The 18,555-nt window shown below is 29.3% G+C and overlaps 1 protein-coding gene across 2 annotated transcripts in view; it reads right to left on the bottom strand.

The window, feature by feature from the left end:
• The window catches only part of MS3_00005362 (uncharacterized protein), a 43,620-nt gene that overhangs the window by 11,234 nt on the left and 13,831 nt on the right, over positions 1-18,555 (bottom strand). The window contains exons 5-11 of one of the 2 annotated variants that reach the window (XM_051213421.1): positions 16,540-16,630; positions 14,835-15,019; positions 12,898-13,077; positions 10,125-10,247; positions 8,300-8,510; positions 2,343-2,613; positions 996-1,068 (exon numbers count right to left, since the gene is read on the bottom strand). In XM_051213421.1, the coding sequence (XP_051069401.1) occupies positions 996-1,068; positions 2,343-2,613; positions 8,300-8,510; positions 10,125-10,247; positions 12,898-13,077; positions 14,835-15,019; positions 16,540-16,630 (1,134 nt within the window). Of the gene's footprint in view, positions 1-995; positions 1,069-2,342; positions 2,618-8,299; positions 8,511-10,124; positions 10,248-12,897; positions 13,078-14,834; positions 15,020-16,539; positions 16,631-18,555 lie in introns of both variants that reach the window. The other variant, XM_051213420.1, reaches the window with a different exon arrangement.

Below are 18,555 nucleotides of genomic sequence, written 5' to 3'. Positions count from 1 at the left end.
CATCTTAATGAATCCCGGTTGTGGCACTTGACTTTCAGGTCTCAACTAATTGCTTCAAGTAGCATTTTGTTATTAATCAATGTAAATGACAAATGGTGCTTAAATCCCTAGAAAAAAATTTGTTTCCTACCTAAAAACCTAAATATCTTCACATTGACAATTACAAAATATTTTACAAACTAGCTCAGAACTTTCAAATAAATATTTCATTAATAGGTCTTATTTCTCATCACCAATTTAGATATGGTGTTAATTTCAACTTTTCCTGAGATAATCGGTTCCATTCAATCGGCTTTAAACTTCGATCAATCCATAATATTAGCCATTACTTCTTTTGCCTCAACAAAAACGGTTGTTTCTTATTGCAAGTCAAAAGAGCATGTGATTTTAAGTAATTTGACTTTATGTAAGAGTTAAATATAACCACTCTAGTCAGGATGCATCTTTCTACATAAATAGGACTGGATAAACAAGTTCGGATTACAAGAAATTCAATTAATGAACGTGATATTCACTAGCAAAATAGTAGCTCTAATGTGAAAAGTTAAAGCTTCATACATCACTGTTTGTTCAGACACTTCAATACTATGTTATGTCTAAGTCTGTTCATCAACGTGCTCTGAGACAGATGAATTTCTCTGAAGATCTATGAAGATTTCTGTGTAGATCGCTTGTCCTTTTACTATCCATAATACTTAACTCATGGTGGCAGTTTTTCGTTTCTAAATGGTATTTTAAGAAATTCAAATTATTTGACTGGAAAGTTGTACGGTTTCGCAGTACAAGCAAGTCTTTTAATGTAGATTTGTTACCAAATAAAAGAAATGTTTCCTTTCTATACGTATTGTTTAACTCGAAAACGCTTTTTAGAAATTTTCTCTATAAATTTAGGTAAATTTGATGCTCTAAATGTCATTATCAACCAATAAACAACTTTATTAAAGAGACTTTACAACTAATTATTTGAGAAATAAACAAAATAGATTCACACTTACTAATTCCTCATCAGTTTGAACACTTTGATCAAGATTTTTTCTTATGTTTTCTGACAACTGATTGATGTGATCGCTTATTGAAAATAAGATAAAATTTATATGGGAATAATGAATATTTCTAAATAATTATATTTTCACGCAAAGACAGATAGTGGCTAGCAGTGGAATTCAGGGTGTGCTTTTCATCCTGTTCGGGATTCATCAGCTGGATGTACCTGCATCCCAGAGTTCATGTTCACTCTGGGACTCGAACTCGGCACCGTTCTCTTCAAACGCCAACGCGTTATCCCAGAGTTAACATCAACTCTGGAATGCAGGTACACCCGGCTGATGAGTCCCGAACAGGACGAAACGCGTGTCATGAATTTCACTGTTATTCATTATCCATCTTTTCTTATAATGCTTGTGAATTGGGGTAATATCGAAGCAATGTGTCAATAAGAGATTGATCAACTGCAGTCCTGATCATCAATGGGAAGTTTCAAGTAAACAATACCAGGAGAATTATATTTACATTTAATAAATGTACTTTCATTACACAGAATTCTATTATTTCGTATTTCATAAAGAAAACAATTATATTATGTCATTGTATTACAGTCTTTGGAAATATATGTTGCTATTTCGAGAAATTTTGTTGTTTAGGTCAATAGTGAAAAATAATACCATTTAGAAGAATGAGTCGGAAAAACAATTTAATTAAAAAATATTTTAGATCACAGATTAATTTATAGAATTTGTCTTGTAACATTAAATAATAGGGATTAAAAGTACAATTAATGATTTGTCTCGTGCACGAGACTCATAGGACCTAAGTTCGAATCTCGTGAAGCGGAAGTCCCACAATAGTACGAAACGGCCATCCAATGCTTCCAAGTTTTCTATATTCGTCTAGCTTTAACTGACTCATGAATTCAACTATTAAATTACTATAATATCCACGAAACCTTTCTCTAGTTTTTTCAATCATCTACATAAAAATTTACTAATATATACAAAAAGATAAATAAAACATAGATTATAAGTCTAACAATAAGATATCATATTCTAATCAAGTATTTTCTTCAGATTCCTAACATTGTTCAACTCTTTATTCACTTTTAATTAAAATAGCATATACATATCTTTAAAGAAAACAGCGTAAGGGATCAATAAGGGGTAAACTCAAGACACTTGTATACTATATTCCTGATTATGATGTAATCAAGCTTTGGATATGTATTTATTAATTCGCCTTCAACAAAGATGGATATCTTCATATAGTGTTTACTTATATATTAATTTTAATACAAATTAGTACAATTTCTGTTAAATGTTAAATATATTTCATTATTATACTAGATATACCTTGATTTTTCTTTAGTTATCTGTTCTGTTACTTGATCATTATTATTTCTAGACTGATCTATTTTATTCACTTCTATTTTCATTTCCCATTGTTTATTCATAGTTATGATTGTTTTTTCATAATTATTTGTGATTTCTTCTAGTTTTGCTTTATATTGCGATTCAAACTGTTGTATCGTTTCACTACGTACACGTGCACATTCACGACCTACAGTTTCAGACCATTTACGATCAAGTTCAGCAACTAAATCGGTAAATCTTGAACTTTTCTCTAACTAAATAAAAACATTTTTTATAAATAAAAAAACTAATCAATAAATAGAATTTCAAAGAAACAATGCTGAAACCTTGTACCGGTTTCCTTAAGAAAAAATTCACAATGATTAAAAATAAGGATGAAATAGGAAGAAGCAATGAATGAATGAATGGATGGATGGATGAGGAGATGGTAGGAAGAAATTTTCATTTTCGATGAATACACATCCGATTGATTGTAACAACACAAAAAATAGAAAAGAAACAACAGAGTAAATGATAAGAAATAAAGAAAAAGAAATAAGAAACACAAATAAGAATAAGAGAACAGGTGAGCAATATACAACATTTTCACATGATCATCTAATTTAATTTGATCACATATCCACAAGTTTAACTCTTTTTTTCTATAAATAAAATAGAAAAAAATGATAAAAAGAAAAAGAATAAAGAAAAATAATCCTTTTGAACTTAAATAGAAAACCAGGTAAAGTACAAAAAAAACTACATAAACATATTGAATAACATTGGGAAACTTTTCTTGAAGTTCACAGAATTAGATTTTATCCATTAAACTTTTTTTCTAAAAAAGAAACAACCTGATATTCATCATTCACATAGAAACTTTGGCTAACATGAAAACATTACAAATCACAGTCATAGGCATTGAAGTATCATTAACTAAGAGTAAATTAACAAATATTTTGGTGATAATTGTGATCATTATGATTATCCTCTAATAGAACATGCAATCAAATAATTATTCTAGTTTGATGATATACTCACTAGTGGTATAATTAAAATTAATTGAATTTTCTGACATTTCTCTTGCTTATGAAATGAATAAATTTTGAGAATTAACTTTAAAGTAAATCATCTTAAGTCTTAGATCAAGATATTTCCATCAAAAAAACTTTATCACAAAATTCTGTGAATGAATTCATTATTATAAGATAGACAACAATTAATAAATTCTAGATAATCATCTTCATTACCATAATATGAGCATCATATATATTAACTGAATAGTTTACATTTTTATTATCATTTAATTAATCAAAGAAATAAAATGCTATTTTGTTTTTATTAAACCAGACCATTTTTAGATTCATTTATAATAATACGAAGAATATGAAGTTAATTTGATGAGTTTATTGTCTCACTGTATATAGAGAAAAGGCTAAAATCACTTAGTGATTGATAATACAAAAGTTGTAGTGTTATCTCATTGATATATACATATTTATACTTTTATTTAAACTTGTAAACTGTGTTATGTATATTAATTTTACACCTTGTCATTGGTTAATAACATAGGTATAGTTTCTATGAAGAATTACAATAAAAATCTACACATATGTGGGAATACTCATCGAATGAGTACACTGACAATTAGAGTTCCACAAAATTAAATTACTCTTCAAATTTATCAACGTTATATTCTTCACTGAATATTAGCATCCTTTTTTAAGTGCCTTTCTATCAATTTAACATATAGTTTATACGTACTTCATTGATGATATTATGGTATAAATTATGCTTAATGATAATGAATATATTGTTGGCATATCAGTTGTTATTATGAAGCTTAAAACAATATTGTTTTATTTTTTTAAACAGCCAACAGTCCATAACTTTTTTTATTATTGAAATCATGTACAAAACGAACCGTGTTACCACAGAGTTCACCAAACAAAATTTCATTCTTTATTTCACTACATGTTTTTATAAAGTTCTTACATAAATATTATGATTGATTATTATACTCCTCCTTCAGATTTCATTCTTTTCTTGAAGATCAGTCAATCAGTTTTTATCATGTACATCAAAAAAATCTCATTTACTTAAATTTCGAATCCTGATACTTCAGTTACCAGATAAAATTCACAATATGTTTATTATGGAGAGCAATGAATTGATCGATTTCAGTGCGAATGATATATGAAATTGATTTTTCCTAGTTATCGCTGACATGTATCCACATCTTAAAGAGTAATTATATAACAATGTATTCATTATATCTATTGGTTACAGATGGTTATTTGTATGGTATTGAAGAGCTATATATATATATATATATATTTGACTAACCGATGTTAAATACTTCTCAGTTCATTTCATACAAATTTAATTAATAATCTGAAGATATGTAAATTGTTGAAAAGGTGGTGTATTCACACATCATTTTCATCTATCACCGGGGTTAAATAAGTGGATGTCATCAGTGTTTGTGATCTAATCACGTGTGGTCGGATTCGAGTTTTTCAGTACCAAATACAAGCCAGTTATACATTAAGCAGATATTAAAGAAACAGACATAACAATGATTACATTAAAAATGGATTCAATATTGAGGCCTATAAACCAATATAAACTGATCAGTTCAACAGGGATAATATAAACATTAATAATTAATACTACATATTATGTTTATGAAATAGGTTGATCCCTATAACAATTAGTGGTCAAATAGATAACATTATAGGTTCGAAGTAATGGTTAACTGGTTCAAATTTTAAAGTAAACCTTAGCATTAAAAATCCAAATTCACTTAGCTTATAAGCATTTAAACTGAACAAAATATGTGATCCAGATTTCACCCTTAACCACTAATCATAAATGTAATTAAACTAAAATTTCAGTACCGATATAAGAAACTCTTTCAAACTCTTAAACCAATCTTTAACTATTTAATAATTACTATTGCTTCATTGCATGAAATGCTTTTTCTGAAATTAACTTGAGTTTTCTATTTTTACCATTAAAAATTTCAAAAAAGAGAAAATTCAATATTCAAAGTGAAAAACCTATTCACAATGGCGTTTATTTTAAAAAACATTAAAATTTATCTGAATAAATTTCAATGTTTATGTGTAACATGATACAATCAAAAAATGTGGACAATTTCAAGTTTAAAGCAATAAATTATTATCTAAGAAAGTTAAGATATTGAATTTGGCTTTTTTACTATATGCGTATACAAATAATGATCACGATCATTTGCATAAGTGAATAAGCGTATAAACTATAAAAGTATACTAACTAGTAAAAGCAAAAGAAGAGAAATAAAGTCTATCACCATTGGATGCTGGCTCAGTGGTCCAGTAGGTTAAGCGTTCGCACGCGAGGCCAAAGGCCCTGGGTTCGAATCCCACGGGCGGGATCGTGGATGCACTGCTGAGGAGTCCCACAATAGGACGAGAAGGCCGTCCAGTGCTTCCAGGTTTTCAAAGGTGGTCTAACATCAATCGGTTCATAATCTCAATCAAAAAGCCTTCATAGTTGTACACTATTGATAATTTATCAATTACTTTAATAGAAGCATAAATATTAGAAATATTTATTAAAAAGAGAAATAGTTATGAGGTAATAAAAGATAACATCCAAATGAATATATTCTAAGGATAGTACAATAAGATGATTAGATAGACAAAGTGAATAATAAGTAAACTTATAATCTATCCACGCAATATACCGATATAAATCACATTTACTATCAGTAGCATAATTTCCTTTTTAATTGTAAAGAAAACTATAGTTTGACAGTTAGACTTCTTTAACAAAGAAACTAAATAAATGAAACAAAAAATTTCTTAATGCAGTGGATGACTTTTGAGATAAGTAGTTACCAGTCAGTATTCATTATAATAAGAAATTTAATTAACTATTACACAATAATTAGAATGTACTCTACCATTGTTATATATGTGTTATACAATTATCTTGAGCAGTTAACGGCAATGTGTGTATGTAACCGTAAGGAAAATGGTTCATTATATGAAATTAAAATCTCTGTTATCCTTTATTAACAAGCAATAAATTTAGATTTAGATATTTGCAAACTGGCATCAGTCATCAAGTATTAAACAGACTAAATTATTCAGAGTAATACCTGACGATGAAATTTGATTAATATAATTTGATCATCTTGATGGATGAAACAAAATGACTATAGTTATCACTACTTGATCACTTTCATACAGAAAATTGTTAGTAGATCAACACCCTGTTTATGTTTATTGACTGTTGATATTCAGGATTAAAGATGAATAAAATCTGTTGGTATATGGGCTAATAATAATAATAAAGGCTGTACCATTTGAACAAGTTTTTGAATGTAGTAACTCAATAACTTAATAGATAATCTGCTTCCATTTAAAGCTATTGATACTAAATTTGATTCTCAGTGTGAAAATCAACTTTCGACTACGGCTATATCCAGTAAACCGATTCAACTGCAAGCTACCATTCATAAAATAAATCGATTTGTTTACATTCACTTTAAACGCTATAATTTTGTCAAAAGTTTCACTAAATTTTATTTTTTTTTCTAATAGTTTGGAAGTATTATTGTCGGCAACTATTCAAGAATCGATTGTAAATAAATACAAATACAATTGAAAATAAGTACTGAATGTAAAACATATAGATGTACAGATTAATATGAAGACTGAAAGCTCATATCAATCAATCACTGTCCGAAGAACTGCCTTATGATAAGATTTGATTTGGAACAGCTACTCTCTGATTGTTCGGTATTTTGCAAGTGGCTAGTATGAAATCGCAGATGTTTATTTCATCTCATTTAGGAATTGCAAACTCTTGCAAGACGAATATTAATATAGATAGAAGCATTTTGTTTTAAAGTTTTGAGTTATGGTTTATTCATAGTTCATTCTCAGTACTGGAGATTTTTTTGTAGCAATTAAAATAGTACATTGAGTACAGATTACTATAAAAAACACTATACTTCTCATAAATATTTATCATTAATACATATATTTAAACAAAATTGTTTCCATTCCAGAAGACTTATAAAAGACAAATAATACTCATTTTCGAATTTGCGCTCATTTTTATAATCGGTAACTGAGTGAGTGCCATTTGAGTAGTTGGACAATTTTTCATTGAAGTATTTTACAGATAAGAATAAAATAATACTTTCATGATGGCTTTTGAAGGACATATAAAATTAATTTACAGTGGGGAAAGTGTAAACGTTTACTCATTCGAATAATATATTTCAATAACTACTAACAATTACAGATTAAATTATAGAGCATACTGATGAAACTCTTCGATATTTTATATCGAAGAAAATACTGGTTAAATTTATGTTCATCTTTGCAGACAGTAGATCAATTTGATGAGACTATAATTTATAGACGACCTTTGAGCAATGCTATAGTAACTTTGAGACAATTCACCTACTTAACCCTGTCAAAAGAGGATTATAAATTAATATGGGGAATTAGGATTTGGATTTAGAGTTGAAATTTAAAGTTATGAATTAAAGTAAAGATTTTAATCGTCGATTAAGATCAGCCATAATCGCAAAACGCTATTTAGCTATATGGAGGAATGAATTTCGCGTCCGGATTAAAAGCCTGTTATCTTTAATCTCATTGGTTCGTCTATAAACTATAATTTCGCCAATTTTACTATTTCAGCATACAATCTGGAACTCATAGTCTGATTATCAATATATCTTATTCAAATTAACTTTAGACGATATATTTTAAGTAGAATAAAACGATAGCTTTGGTAAATTTGAATTCATCTAAAACTCCTTTACGTAACTCAGTTTTGAAACAAATGAACGGTTAATATAGTATAGGACTTATGCTAATAAAATAATTATAGTGAGAATCTATTTTAATATATATGTATAGAATAGGATAAAAACGAATTAAAAAAAAAACTTTCTTTAGCTTGTTTTGATAAGTTTTCATAGTCATTCCTCATTCGTTCCATTTCATTTGATAGTTTAACTAACTGTTTCTCTAGATTTTCCTTCATTTTACATTCATTTGTTAGTTTCAATTCAATTTGTTTGTTAGTAAGTTGACATTCTTCAAGTTCCTTTGTTAGTTTATTAATTACTTGTTCTAGATTACTTTTTATCTTAATAATCTATGAAATAAATAATTTTGAATTTATTACAAATCATAATAATGTTAGTGATTATTATCATCATCATCATTTAACTGAATAGAAAGCGGTTCTAGCACAAAAACGATAGTGGAGTTTCACGTATTCTTCCAATACATAATTTTGTATAGGAATTCTTTTCTTTTTGATAATGTCTACTAATTATTACTAATTATTCTTATTTTCCACGTAGGGATTCTTCACTTAAATAAGGTTGATATGATGAGGCCAGTTTATCATTTGGAAAAAAACAATAATTTCATCTGAATAATAGATGTAATACAAAGTGATCGGTCAGTTAATGAAGACTTTCTACACAATATCAGAGTCAGTATGATTCCAGGTTTTAATTTGACGATAGTTCCCTTGACTAATTAACATCAACTAGAGAACCCTTAAATCCAGGGAATAATTTCTTTTCGAAGTTCTTTTAAGGTGAGAATTTACAAATCCTCCTTTATGCTATTGAGATCAGGATAATTAGTTTTTCCAGAGAGCATAATACATTTAGATCATTGGACTGAAATCCGATGCTTCTTATTTCTAACGCTTATCAATTTATTGTACAGCATGAAAATTAGGTAGAACGATATGTAGTAACTGTTTCACTTTCGATCCGAGTGAATTCCATCAGTCATGACTTCTCACTGTAACTTAGATAATTTACCCCGAAGCTAGTCACTGGTTAGTATTTGAACGCTGTTTGGCTTGAGAGAAATTAATTTACTTCTTAGAGATTTAGTGGAGCCCTTTATTTTGTCGTCATTCAGATCGGACGATGTTGTCGACGGGCTCTCCACTTTAGTGGCCCGACATCTGACTCCAGTTTGATCGTATGAATGATTTTTATTGAATGATTGCTGTCGAAATGTATATATCACCTATCCTCGTATATAATTATCGACTCAAATCACGTTAGTCAATAACTGAATTAAATAAGTCAAATAACGAGAATGGACTTTGAATACATATATTTTGTATATGAAACGAATAAAATAGAGCGAAGCAAAACGATGTGCAGCGGAGATGGTGGATAAGCCAACTCCATGTAATCAAGCTTTAATCAATAGTTATAGTCATACAAAATTAAGCTACAGACATGTGATGAATGGGATTAGAAGGGCACACACATATGCGATCACATAAAAACGGTCAAGATTGATAAGCAAATAATTAACAAGGTCAAAATATGACTGGAGTAGAATGAGTAGATTGGCCTGTCCGAAAGCCAGAATAAGTTATATGGCCTTGACATAATAAACAACACTACAGAGTTTTGGTCAAAAGTCTAACATAGTTATAAAAGTGCACGAATCACAGTCAGTGAGGAAGACGTTATTGAACTTATAACGTTATTTATTCCAAAAATCGTAGTTAATTTGTCTGCCTATTCCCTATCTTGTAATGACTTTCATCGATTCACAATGAATAAATTAGTAATTTTATCAGTATATGAATTCGTGGAGATTGCAATATGTTCACTAGTCGATCTTAGCTAGACCACCATTAAAAATCTGGAAACACTAGACAGTCGTATCATCCTAGTAAAGACTCCTCAAAGGTGCGCAAATCAAATTTTAAATATTACCAACTTACTTCATTTTCATATTCTTGATTTTGTTTAGTAAGTTTCAACTTTAATTCCTTATTTACTTGTTGAAGTTGTTCAATCTCATTTTGTTTTACTATTGTAATATTTCTAACAGTAGATTCTTTTTCCTTTCAAAAAAATAAATTAGTCAACATGGAAACATTTAAAAATAATTTTTTTATTAAATACCCATTAATAAATTTGAAAATAAAAAGGCCATATCATAACAACAAAAAATAAAGGATGGAATTGTAGTTGGCAAACTAATGACAATATTTCTTAGGATATTTCATATAACAAGTGTATGTTAATAAAAATTTTGATGTTAACATGTAAAAACGAGTCGGTACTTTTTCTTAACTTTCGGTTAGAAACATTAGGCAAACAGATTTCTATTAAATCTTTTTTTTAAAATTCTGTTGAAATTATAAAAAGCAAGCAAGGCAACATTTCATCAAAGAAAAGTGGACAGTGATTGTTACAAAACATACATTTTTATCTGTATTGATAAATACCTGGGAAACTCTTTGTTGTACTACAAAACACATGATTAGCTATTGACCATTTGTGTTAGTTATGATATTAAAATTATGCTTATCTCACATCTAAAGGCAATATTTATGAGAGGAAAAGGGCCTGGTTTTATAGTTTTACCAACAACCATTCTCGTTGTAATAAAATAAGTAAGATATGGTGAGAAAAATAACGTATTAGTGTGGTTGTGATTCAGTTGTGAAATATTATCTATAATTATCGGCTTTCACAAAACTGCATATTCAATTCTGTCGTTTGGTATATGACTTGAAGTAATGAAATTCTAGGGTAATAATTCTAAACTACTTTTAAATGATATAAAAATGTTCATGTTGATTTATGAAATTCATTCAGTTAATTTGTTGAATGCTATTGTGAAATGATGTATTTATTTAGTGCCAACTCTGTCTTAGGATACAAACATTGACTAAAGTAAGGAAGTATCGAACAATATTTCTAACAGCAGGACAGCTCCGAAGGTAAATTATTTATCAAAATACATTTTATTTTATGATATATATATATATATATATATATATATATATATATATATATATATACTGGACTAACAAAACATAAAGAGAACTAAACGTGTAAATAACTTGGTTCATTAATACTAAACACCATTTTCAGGAGTATGCTTTTGACTGCATTTGTTTATTTAATATGCTTTTAATCATACTTGAAATGAACACTTCACTTGCTCAAACTAGACATATATTATCAAGTCAGCTGGTCAAACGCATACGAAGTCAACAAGTGATCTTTTTCTAAAGTATCGATCTATAATATTTATGGCTAGCATAACTTTAATGGTTTTTTTTGTAAACTGAAGAACCTTATTAAAAGACAAAATCTTCAAAGAAAACAAGTACTTAATTTCAATAGGGAACACCTATTAATCGGCATTAAAATTCAATGCATTTCTGACATTTCAACTAAAGTATAAATGTTTACTGAAAGGCTAAAACTAAACTAATTCTAAAAAGATAAGACACTTTTTTCTCTAACTTTCATCAATCATAATAATTTTAAGGAAAAGAGAAATTGCCAAACTTTTAGTTCATTCCGAATAATTCAACATTCAAATTGTTATAGCTAATGTTTGTTTTTTTGTAATGTTCTATAAATTATACAAATCCATTTAAGTATAACTTATATTTGAAAATGAATATAGATATGTTTAGCAACTTTACAATTTTTACATTGATATTGCAGAGTGCGTTACTGATGCCGAAACTAACCGAAAATGAAATACCAGGAGATAGAAGCTTAAGATGATCAAAGAAAAAAGAGTGAGAACAAAGAATGATTAGTATAGAAACGTAAGAACAATGAAATCTGAGACGATTGATTAACATTTTGCAAATAAAGTAATTACTGTATACTTTTCAGATTTTACTAAGATATTCTGTAATTTGTGTATTCCCCACTTTCGTACTCAATCATGACAATATTGATCAGATTACATGAAACCATAACAATAAGTTAAGTATGGGACTCATCAGCAGTGTGCATCCACTATCCCGCCTCCCGCGAGATTCGAACCGAGGACTCAGGTCTACCTTCAATTGACTCATGATTTCAACTATTGAAACTACTAAAATCTTCACAAAATCCCTTCTTATAATAATCATCTGCTCACTAGTGACTAACATCAAGAGACACTCCTGGAGTTCTAGTGAGAAGTCGTGACCAGTGGAGTTCGACCAGGTCTGTTGTGAGATATCAGCTCACTGAAGACAATGGTGCATGGTGGCGCAATTTCGTGGATTGGTTGAAGTTAGACATTAACACCATTGGATGCCGGTTCAGTGGTCGAATGGATAAGCGCCCGCGCGTGACACTGATAGGTCCTAGGTTCGAATCTCGCAAGGTGAGGTCGTGAGTGCGCACTGCTGGGGCGTCTCATACTAGGATGAAACGGCCGTCCAGTGCCTCCAACTCTTTCCGTGGTGATCCAGTTTTAATTGACTCATGATTTCAACTATTGCAATAAGTTAAGTAAGAAAAAATAATATTTCATTATTGTTATTTAAACTAAAACATAATTATTACATAATTTAAACTGAAATTATTTATTTAAAAAGTCCTTTACTGAATATTGGTGGTATTGTTAATATAAATGATCAAATTCAAGTAATAAATCACAGTATACACATATATACCAATAAAAGACTAATCAATTACAATCTTAAATATGAATGAGAAGATTTAAGTAAATATTAAACTAAATGAATTTACCTTATTTATTTTTTGTTCAACTTCATTGTATAATGTTTTACGTAAATCAATCATTTTTTGATTTAATAAATTTTCATTTTTTATTTTTATTTCTTGTTTTAAAAGCATAGTAACATGAGATAAATTCATTTTCATTTGTTCAATATTCAATAGAGAACTTTCAAATACCCCTTTTAAATTCTTTTTTTTAAATAAAAAAAATTTTAAAAAATAATTATTATATTAATTTTAGAATTAAGACAATTTATAGGAATTAAATACAACAATTGTTTAGCTAATAAACATTAACCCATGGCAGCCTATTTGAATATCTTGGCTACATGTTTCTGTTATCATAATGATTATTAAAACGCATAATCTATTCAAATGCGTTTGTGAAAAGTGTACAACCTTTCGTTGTAAAAATTACAAAAAGCTTATTCATTGATATTATGGTTGCTGGAATTATACATAGAAAAGAATATACATTATTCACATGTTGATTGACTAAACTTCTGACTGATGATCATTCAATATTTATCGTCAAGATCAACCAAGAAATAAGAAACAGAAACTTTTTTGAAATACTTCGAGCTGAGAATTCCATATTGCACTAAAAATATTATATATATATATGGAAGCGATGGACGGGCGTTTCGTCCTATTGTGGGATTCCTCAGCAGTGCGCATCCACGACTTCGCCCTCTGCGAGATTCGAACCCGGAACCTGCTGGTTTCGCGCGCGAGCACTTTGTCCATTTTCTATTTCTCTACTGAAACTAGTATTTAATGGAACAATTTTAGAAAGAAGTCAGGTTTTCTTAACACTCAATTAAATAAATAATTTTCAACTTAAAATTTATAATAACAAAATGGTATTTGTAGTAGATCGTAAATAATATTTTGCTTACATTTAGAAATAAACAACAATGTCATATATCAGTAAATATATTGCTGAATAGTGTGATACTTAAACTGTCAACAAAGTAAATTCATCAAATGTCTACAGTGGAGTTTTGTATAAAATCAATCTTGAAAGGTATAGTAATTCCATAAAATTTTTTAAATAGTATACTTAATAATCTTCACTGATAATTTTAAAAAAGCTCAAAGATCATTCTGAATCACTGAGTGCTCTAAAAATCAAGCAAATTGCCTGAAGTTATACAGCTTGAAGTGATTTACAGATCTGAGATTAAATCATCAATTGAGCAAGTTTAATTATCCCAACTAAAATGGACTTCGTCAGTTTTATCATACGAAGTGTTTAGACTCTATAACTTTTATTCACTAGCAACTCAAATATGCTCACGGCATTTTTATTCAGATTTTAGAACAGCATTATTAAAAGTTAAATGAAAAATAAAACGGTTCGAGATCTTAGCATATGTATTTGATAATATACTGTTAATAATTCGTGAATGTTCGTCAGCAAGCATTCTTATATAAGTATCTGTCTTCAAAAAGCCACTATTTATTGTTCACTGTTTTCTAATTACCTAAATGTTTGTATAAGTGCTACATCATGTTCCATTTTTGTATTTACTTTTACGCTGAATCAGAAAATCTGGCGTACTACAAAATGATTTCTATCGGCCATATAGTGACGATTTTTTTTACTTTGAAGCTCTTTGACATTTGTGAGAAACATTAAACTAGTCACCTAAAACAAGTCCACTTTCTTCAAAAATATTTACTTTAATAATAGTTGTATCATTCTGTAAAGACATGTTTAAAATTTTAGGCTTAAACAATTTTTTTTCCATTGGATTGTTGTTAACACAATGTTAACAGTCATCACTGTCTAAGTGCTTAATAATTAATCGATAATAATCTTAAGCTGACTATCTATTGCTAGTTACATAATAAAACGCAATTCATGCCTAATACTTTATCTGTAATGGCTATTTACCAATAACTAATATTACAGTAAGCAAGTTCACTATATGATAACATACTCGTAATTTGACTGTGAAATTCTCCTTTAAATGAATTAAGTTGGATTTTTCAGAAGAAAGTTGCTTTCTTAGCAGTTGTGATTTGTTTTCTAAGACTTTTATTAACTTTCTTGATTCTTTCAATTTCAGTTGAACATCTTCATATTTGGAGTTTAAAATTAAGTTTTGTTTGTCAAGCTGATTTTCTAATGAAATATTTTATCATAAAGAAAGTGGAAAATTTATTACGAAAATCAGCTCACTTAAGACAAAATTAAATGAATGTAGACTTACTACATCAAATAAATATGATTTAACCTGCTATTATGCTGAAGCTGAGATTAAATGACATTACTGATGGACACCCAACAACTGAAACGAAGTCGAACAAACAACATATTACCTGCTCTTAATTAGTACTTTTGTGGTTTCCCAATAACATTATAAACCTTTAAATTTTATTTCTTATTGAAACGTGTTCACACATTGATCTAAAAAATACTCAAATGTATTTGACAATAATAGGCGTCTAACGTTTGGTTTCAATACACTACAGTGAGTGTAAATGTGATCTAGGAAAACACAAAAGTACTACTTGTCCTTTAACAAGAAAAAATTCCAAAATATTTTACTATCGGAGATTTTTACTGACCTATTTTCGAGTATTCGATACATAATTACTTCTCTCTAATGATAGATATACCTCATTAAGCAATTAGAAACAATGTTAACGGTTTCTGAAACTATTCATTTTGTAGCTCTTAAAAAAAGGGGTATTTCATTTATGCATGAAAATGATGTTTCATCATCAAAAATGACAAGTATATTTTTCCATAATTAGTATCTTTTGAAGTATAACTCCGAATTAAGCTTGAAAATCAGTATGTTGATCATTAAATGATAAAAACCTGTATTCTCCCATGGATATCCGTATTTTGATGTTAGAATATGCTAATTCCATAGTTTGAAATGTTGAAGAATATTTTAAGTTCAGGTGGATTCTTTTGTAAGTATTTAGTTTTTTGAATTGGACTATTTAATTGTGATGCTTTTACTGGGTTTTTTTCGAATAAATGACTACTACTTTGAGTAGAATTCAACTTTTGAAATTATTTCAATAAGACAAACTTGTTTATAGCTGATTCACTTCCTAGAATTTGTCGTCTTTATGTGTTTTTGGGTTCTCCATAATTGTTTTGTTCGACTACATCCAAGTTCTTTAACACTCTGAAAAGTTAAACGCAATATTACTGGTCTCCCTGAAATGCAAACTCAAATTATTAGATTACATATAAATGACAAAACTGTCATTATTATATTCCCTGCATCCGATAACAATCACAATGGTATGACAAATAGAAGTGTTGATTAACTTCATGCAGTTGTGTAAAGTAGTTAATTCACCGTTATACCATCAATAATGTATAAGGGTAAGTCGTATATAACGAAAAATCAAAATTTATTTTCAACAATTTCATTACCACAGTTCTATGGTTGGATTTTCATTCAATGCAAAACATATTTATCATTTACGGTATCCTTCTAGAATGTTGTATGCAGTGTAGAACATAAAAGAAAGATGTAGATACGCATACAACAAACGTAAATTAAGTAACCGGATATCTTGTGTGATCACAAAACTAGAGTACCACATTTTTTTTAAAAAATAAAACTTGAAATAAACACTCCACTTGTTCAAATTATGTATATAAATATATCTAATTACCGTTTTTGGATTCTAATTGAGCTTCAGTTATCTTTATTTTTTCCAAACATTCATCATATTCTTTTTTTAATTGTAAATATTTCATATTCCTCTGAAAGAGAAATAAAAAAGTCATGTTTATCAATTAAACTGATAAGTTACAATTTAAGAACATAGTTATCTCTCTCCCCATATATATATAGTTTAATAAATGAGATCATATTTGTGTATAACTTATAGACAACGGTTAGATCAAAAATCGACAACTTTTGCAATGCTGACAGATATAGCTGAAGGTTTTCGATCTTAGATTTAAATCCACAGTTAAACATGATTCGTTTAATTCATACTGATAATTTGTTCCGTTGTTTAACTAATCAGTAGAAACCATCAATTTATTTTCCTGTTGTAGTTCTATGCTGATTATGAATATTTATCAAGAAATATCTTTTCTACTAAATAATAAATATAAACAATCATAGGCGAGGTGTTACCTTTTGATATTCCTGTAACTCAGTGAGACATAAGGTACCGGAATAGGTTATAATCATATTGTTCAACACAATTCAATCTATATTTAGTAGCCAACTCACTTGGTTATATCACTAAGGATGATAAAAGTATTGATATTGAGCCAAATCAATTGGTGAATAACATTTCATCTAGCACTTTTTTCCTTCGATGATTTAAACATATTTTTTGAAGTTAATTTCTGAATGACTCGCACACTGAATCAGTTGCAGCACCTCTAGTTAGCAATTCTCAACCTTACTTTTGCAAACGACTTAACCCATCATTTATTCAATATTTCAAACTTACGTCAAGTGAGAATTGATAAACAAATGTTCATTTGTAGCTGTTTTGAAAATGGCCGACTATGCTTCGCAAGTTCAATATCAAATCAATGTAACAACTCAATTTACGATTCACTAACGTGTGATAATATTTTGTTTTATTTTATTTCAGCCTAGTGGGTTTAAAAAAAAGTCTTTTGATACAAAACGTTTTAATTTAAAGGTTTTTTTGAAGTTTAACTTTTAGGTTACATTCATTCTTGTAGTTCCAGTGGTCAGTCGTGAGCGGTGGACTTTAGACTAATGTGGAGTGAGACATTCTTTGTTACGAAAATTAGAATACAACATGATTAAAGTTGGAAATGTATACCATTGTATAGCAGCCTATCGGTATAATGATTAAGTATTCACTACAAGACCTAAAAGTCATAAGTTTGACCCTTATTAGGGTCATGAATACACTATTAAAGAGTGTTATGCTAAGAAAAAAAACAGCTTTTCAATGCTTTCGTGTTATTAGTGATATCTGAACTGAAGTTACACCCCGATAAGTTCCACTTCTAACTACGTCTTTTAACCTTAAAATTTATTTATATTTATTTGAACACATGAATATTGGTACAAGAGAGCGCCAATATATATGCGCCACACAAAACAATGAGAATTCGAAGAGAAATAGAAAAAAAAAGCTAACGAGCGCAAAAAAAAGAGAACAATAACGAGGAGATTGGTGTAAGATAGTATGGTAGAAATGAGGGAACGGAAAGGTACAATCAGAAGAAATCTTTCAGGTAAGGGAGACACAACCACTTTTTATGAAGAAAGTAAAAGAAGGTTACAGCAGGATCACCACTGGCTTCTATTCGGAGCCATATCTGATAACGTCTCTAGCCACTGTGTAGCACCATCTCTCAGACCCCAACCAGGGAGTCGTGAAGAACCAACACAAGCCAGTCCTTTGCAGCTTTCTTTCATACCACGACACCATGTCATACACTGACCACCTCTCCGCCTTTTCCAACCAGTCCCAGAGTCGGCAAATAATGCACGATGTGGAATTCTCTGGGACGACATTCGTAGAACATGTCCAAGCCACCGAAGTCGGTGTTTCAAGATAGTGACACCAATTGCACTATCGTCTCTGTGCCCGAACACATGATGCCGAACCTCTGCATTACTAACATGGTGTTGCCACTGGATGTCAGCAATCCTTCGGAGACAACGATGATCGAACACAGAAAGT

The sequence above is a fragment of the Schistosoma haematobium genome, chromosome 3, assembly GCF_000699445.3.
Source record: "Schistosoma haematobium chromosome 3, whole genome shotgun sequence".
Classification (NCBI taxonomy): Eukaryota; Metazoa; Platyhelminthes; class Trematoda; order Strigeidida; family Schistosomatidae; genus Schistosoma; species Schistosoma haematobium.
Note: the sequence above shows the minus strand (reverse complement) of the source record. Positions and strands in the feature narration are given on the sequence as shown.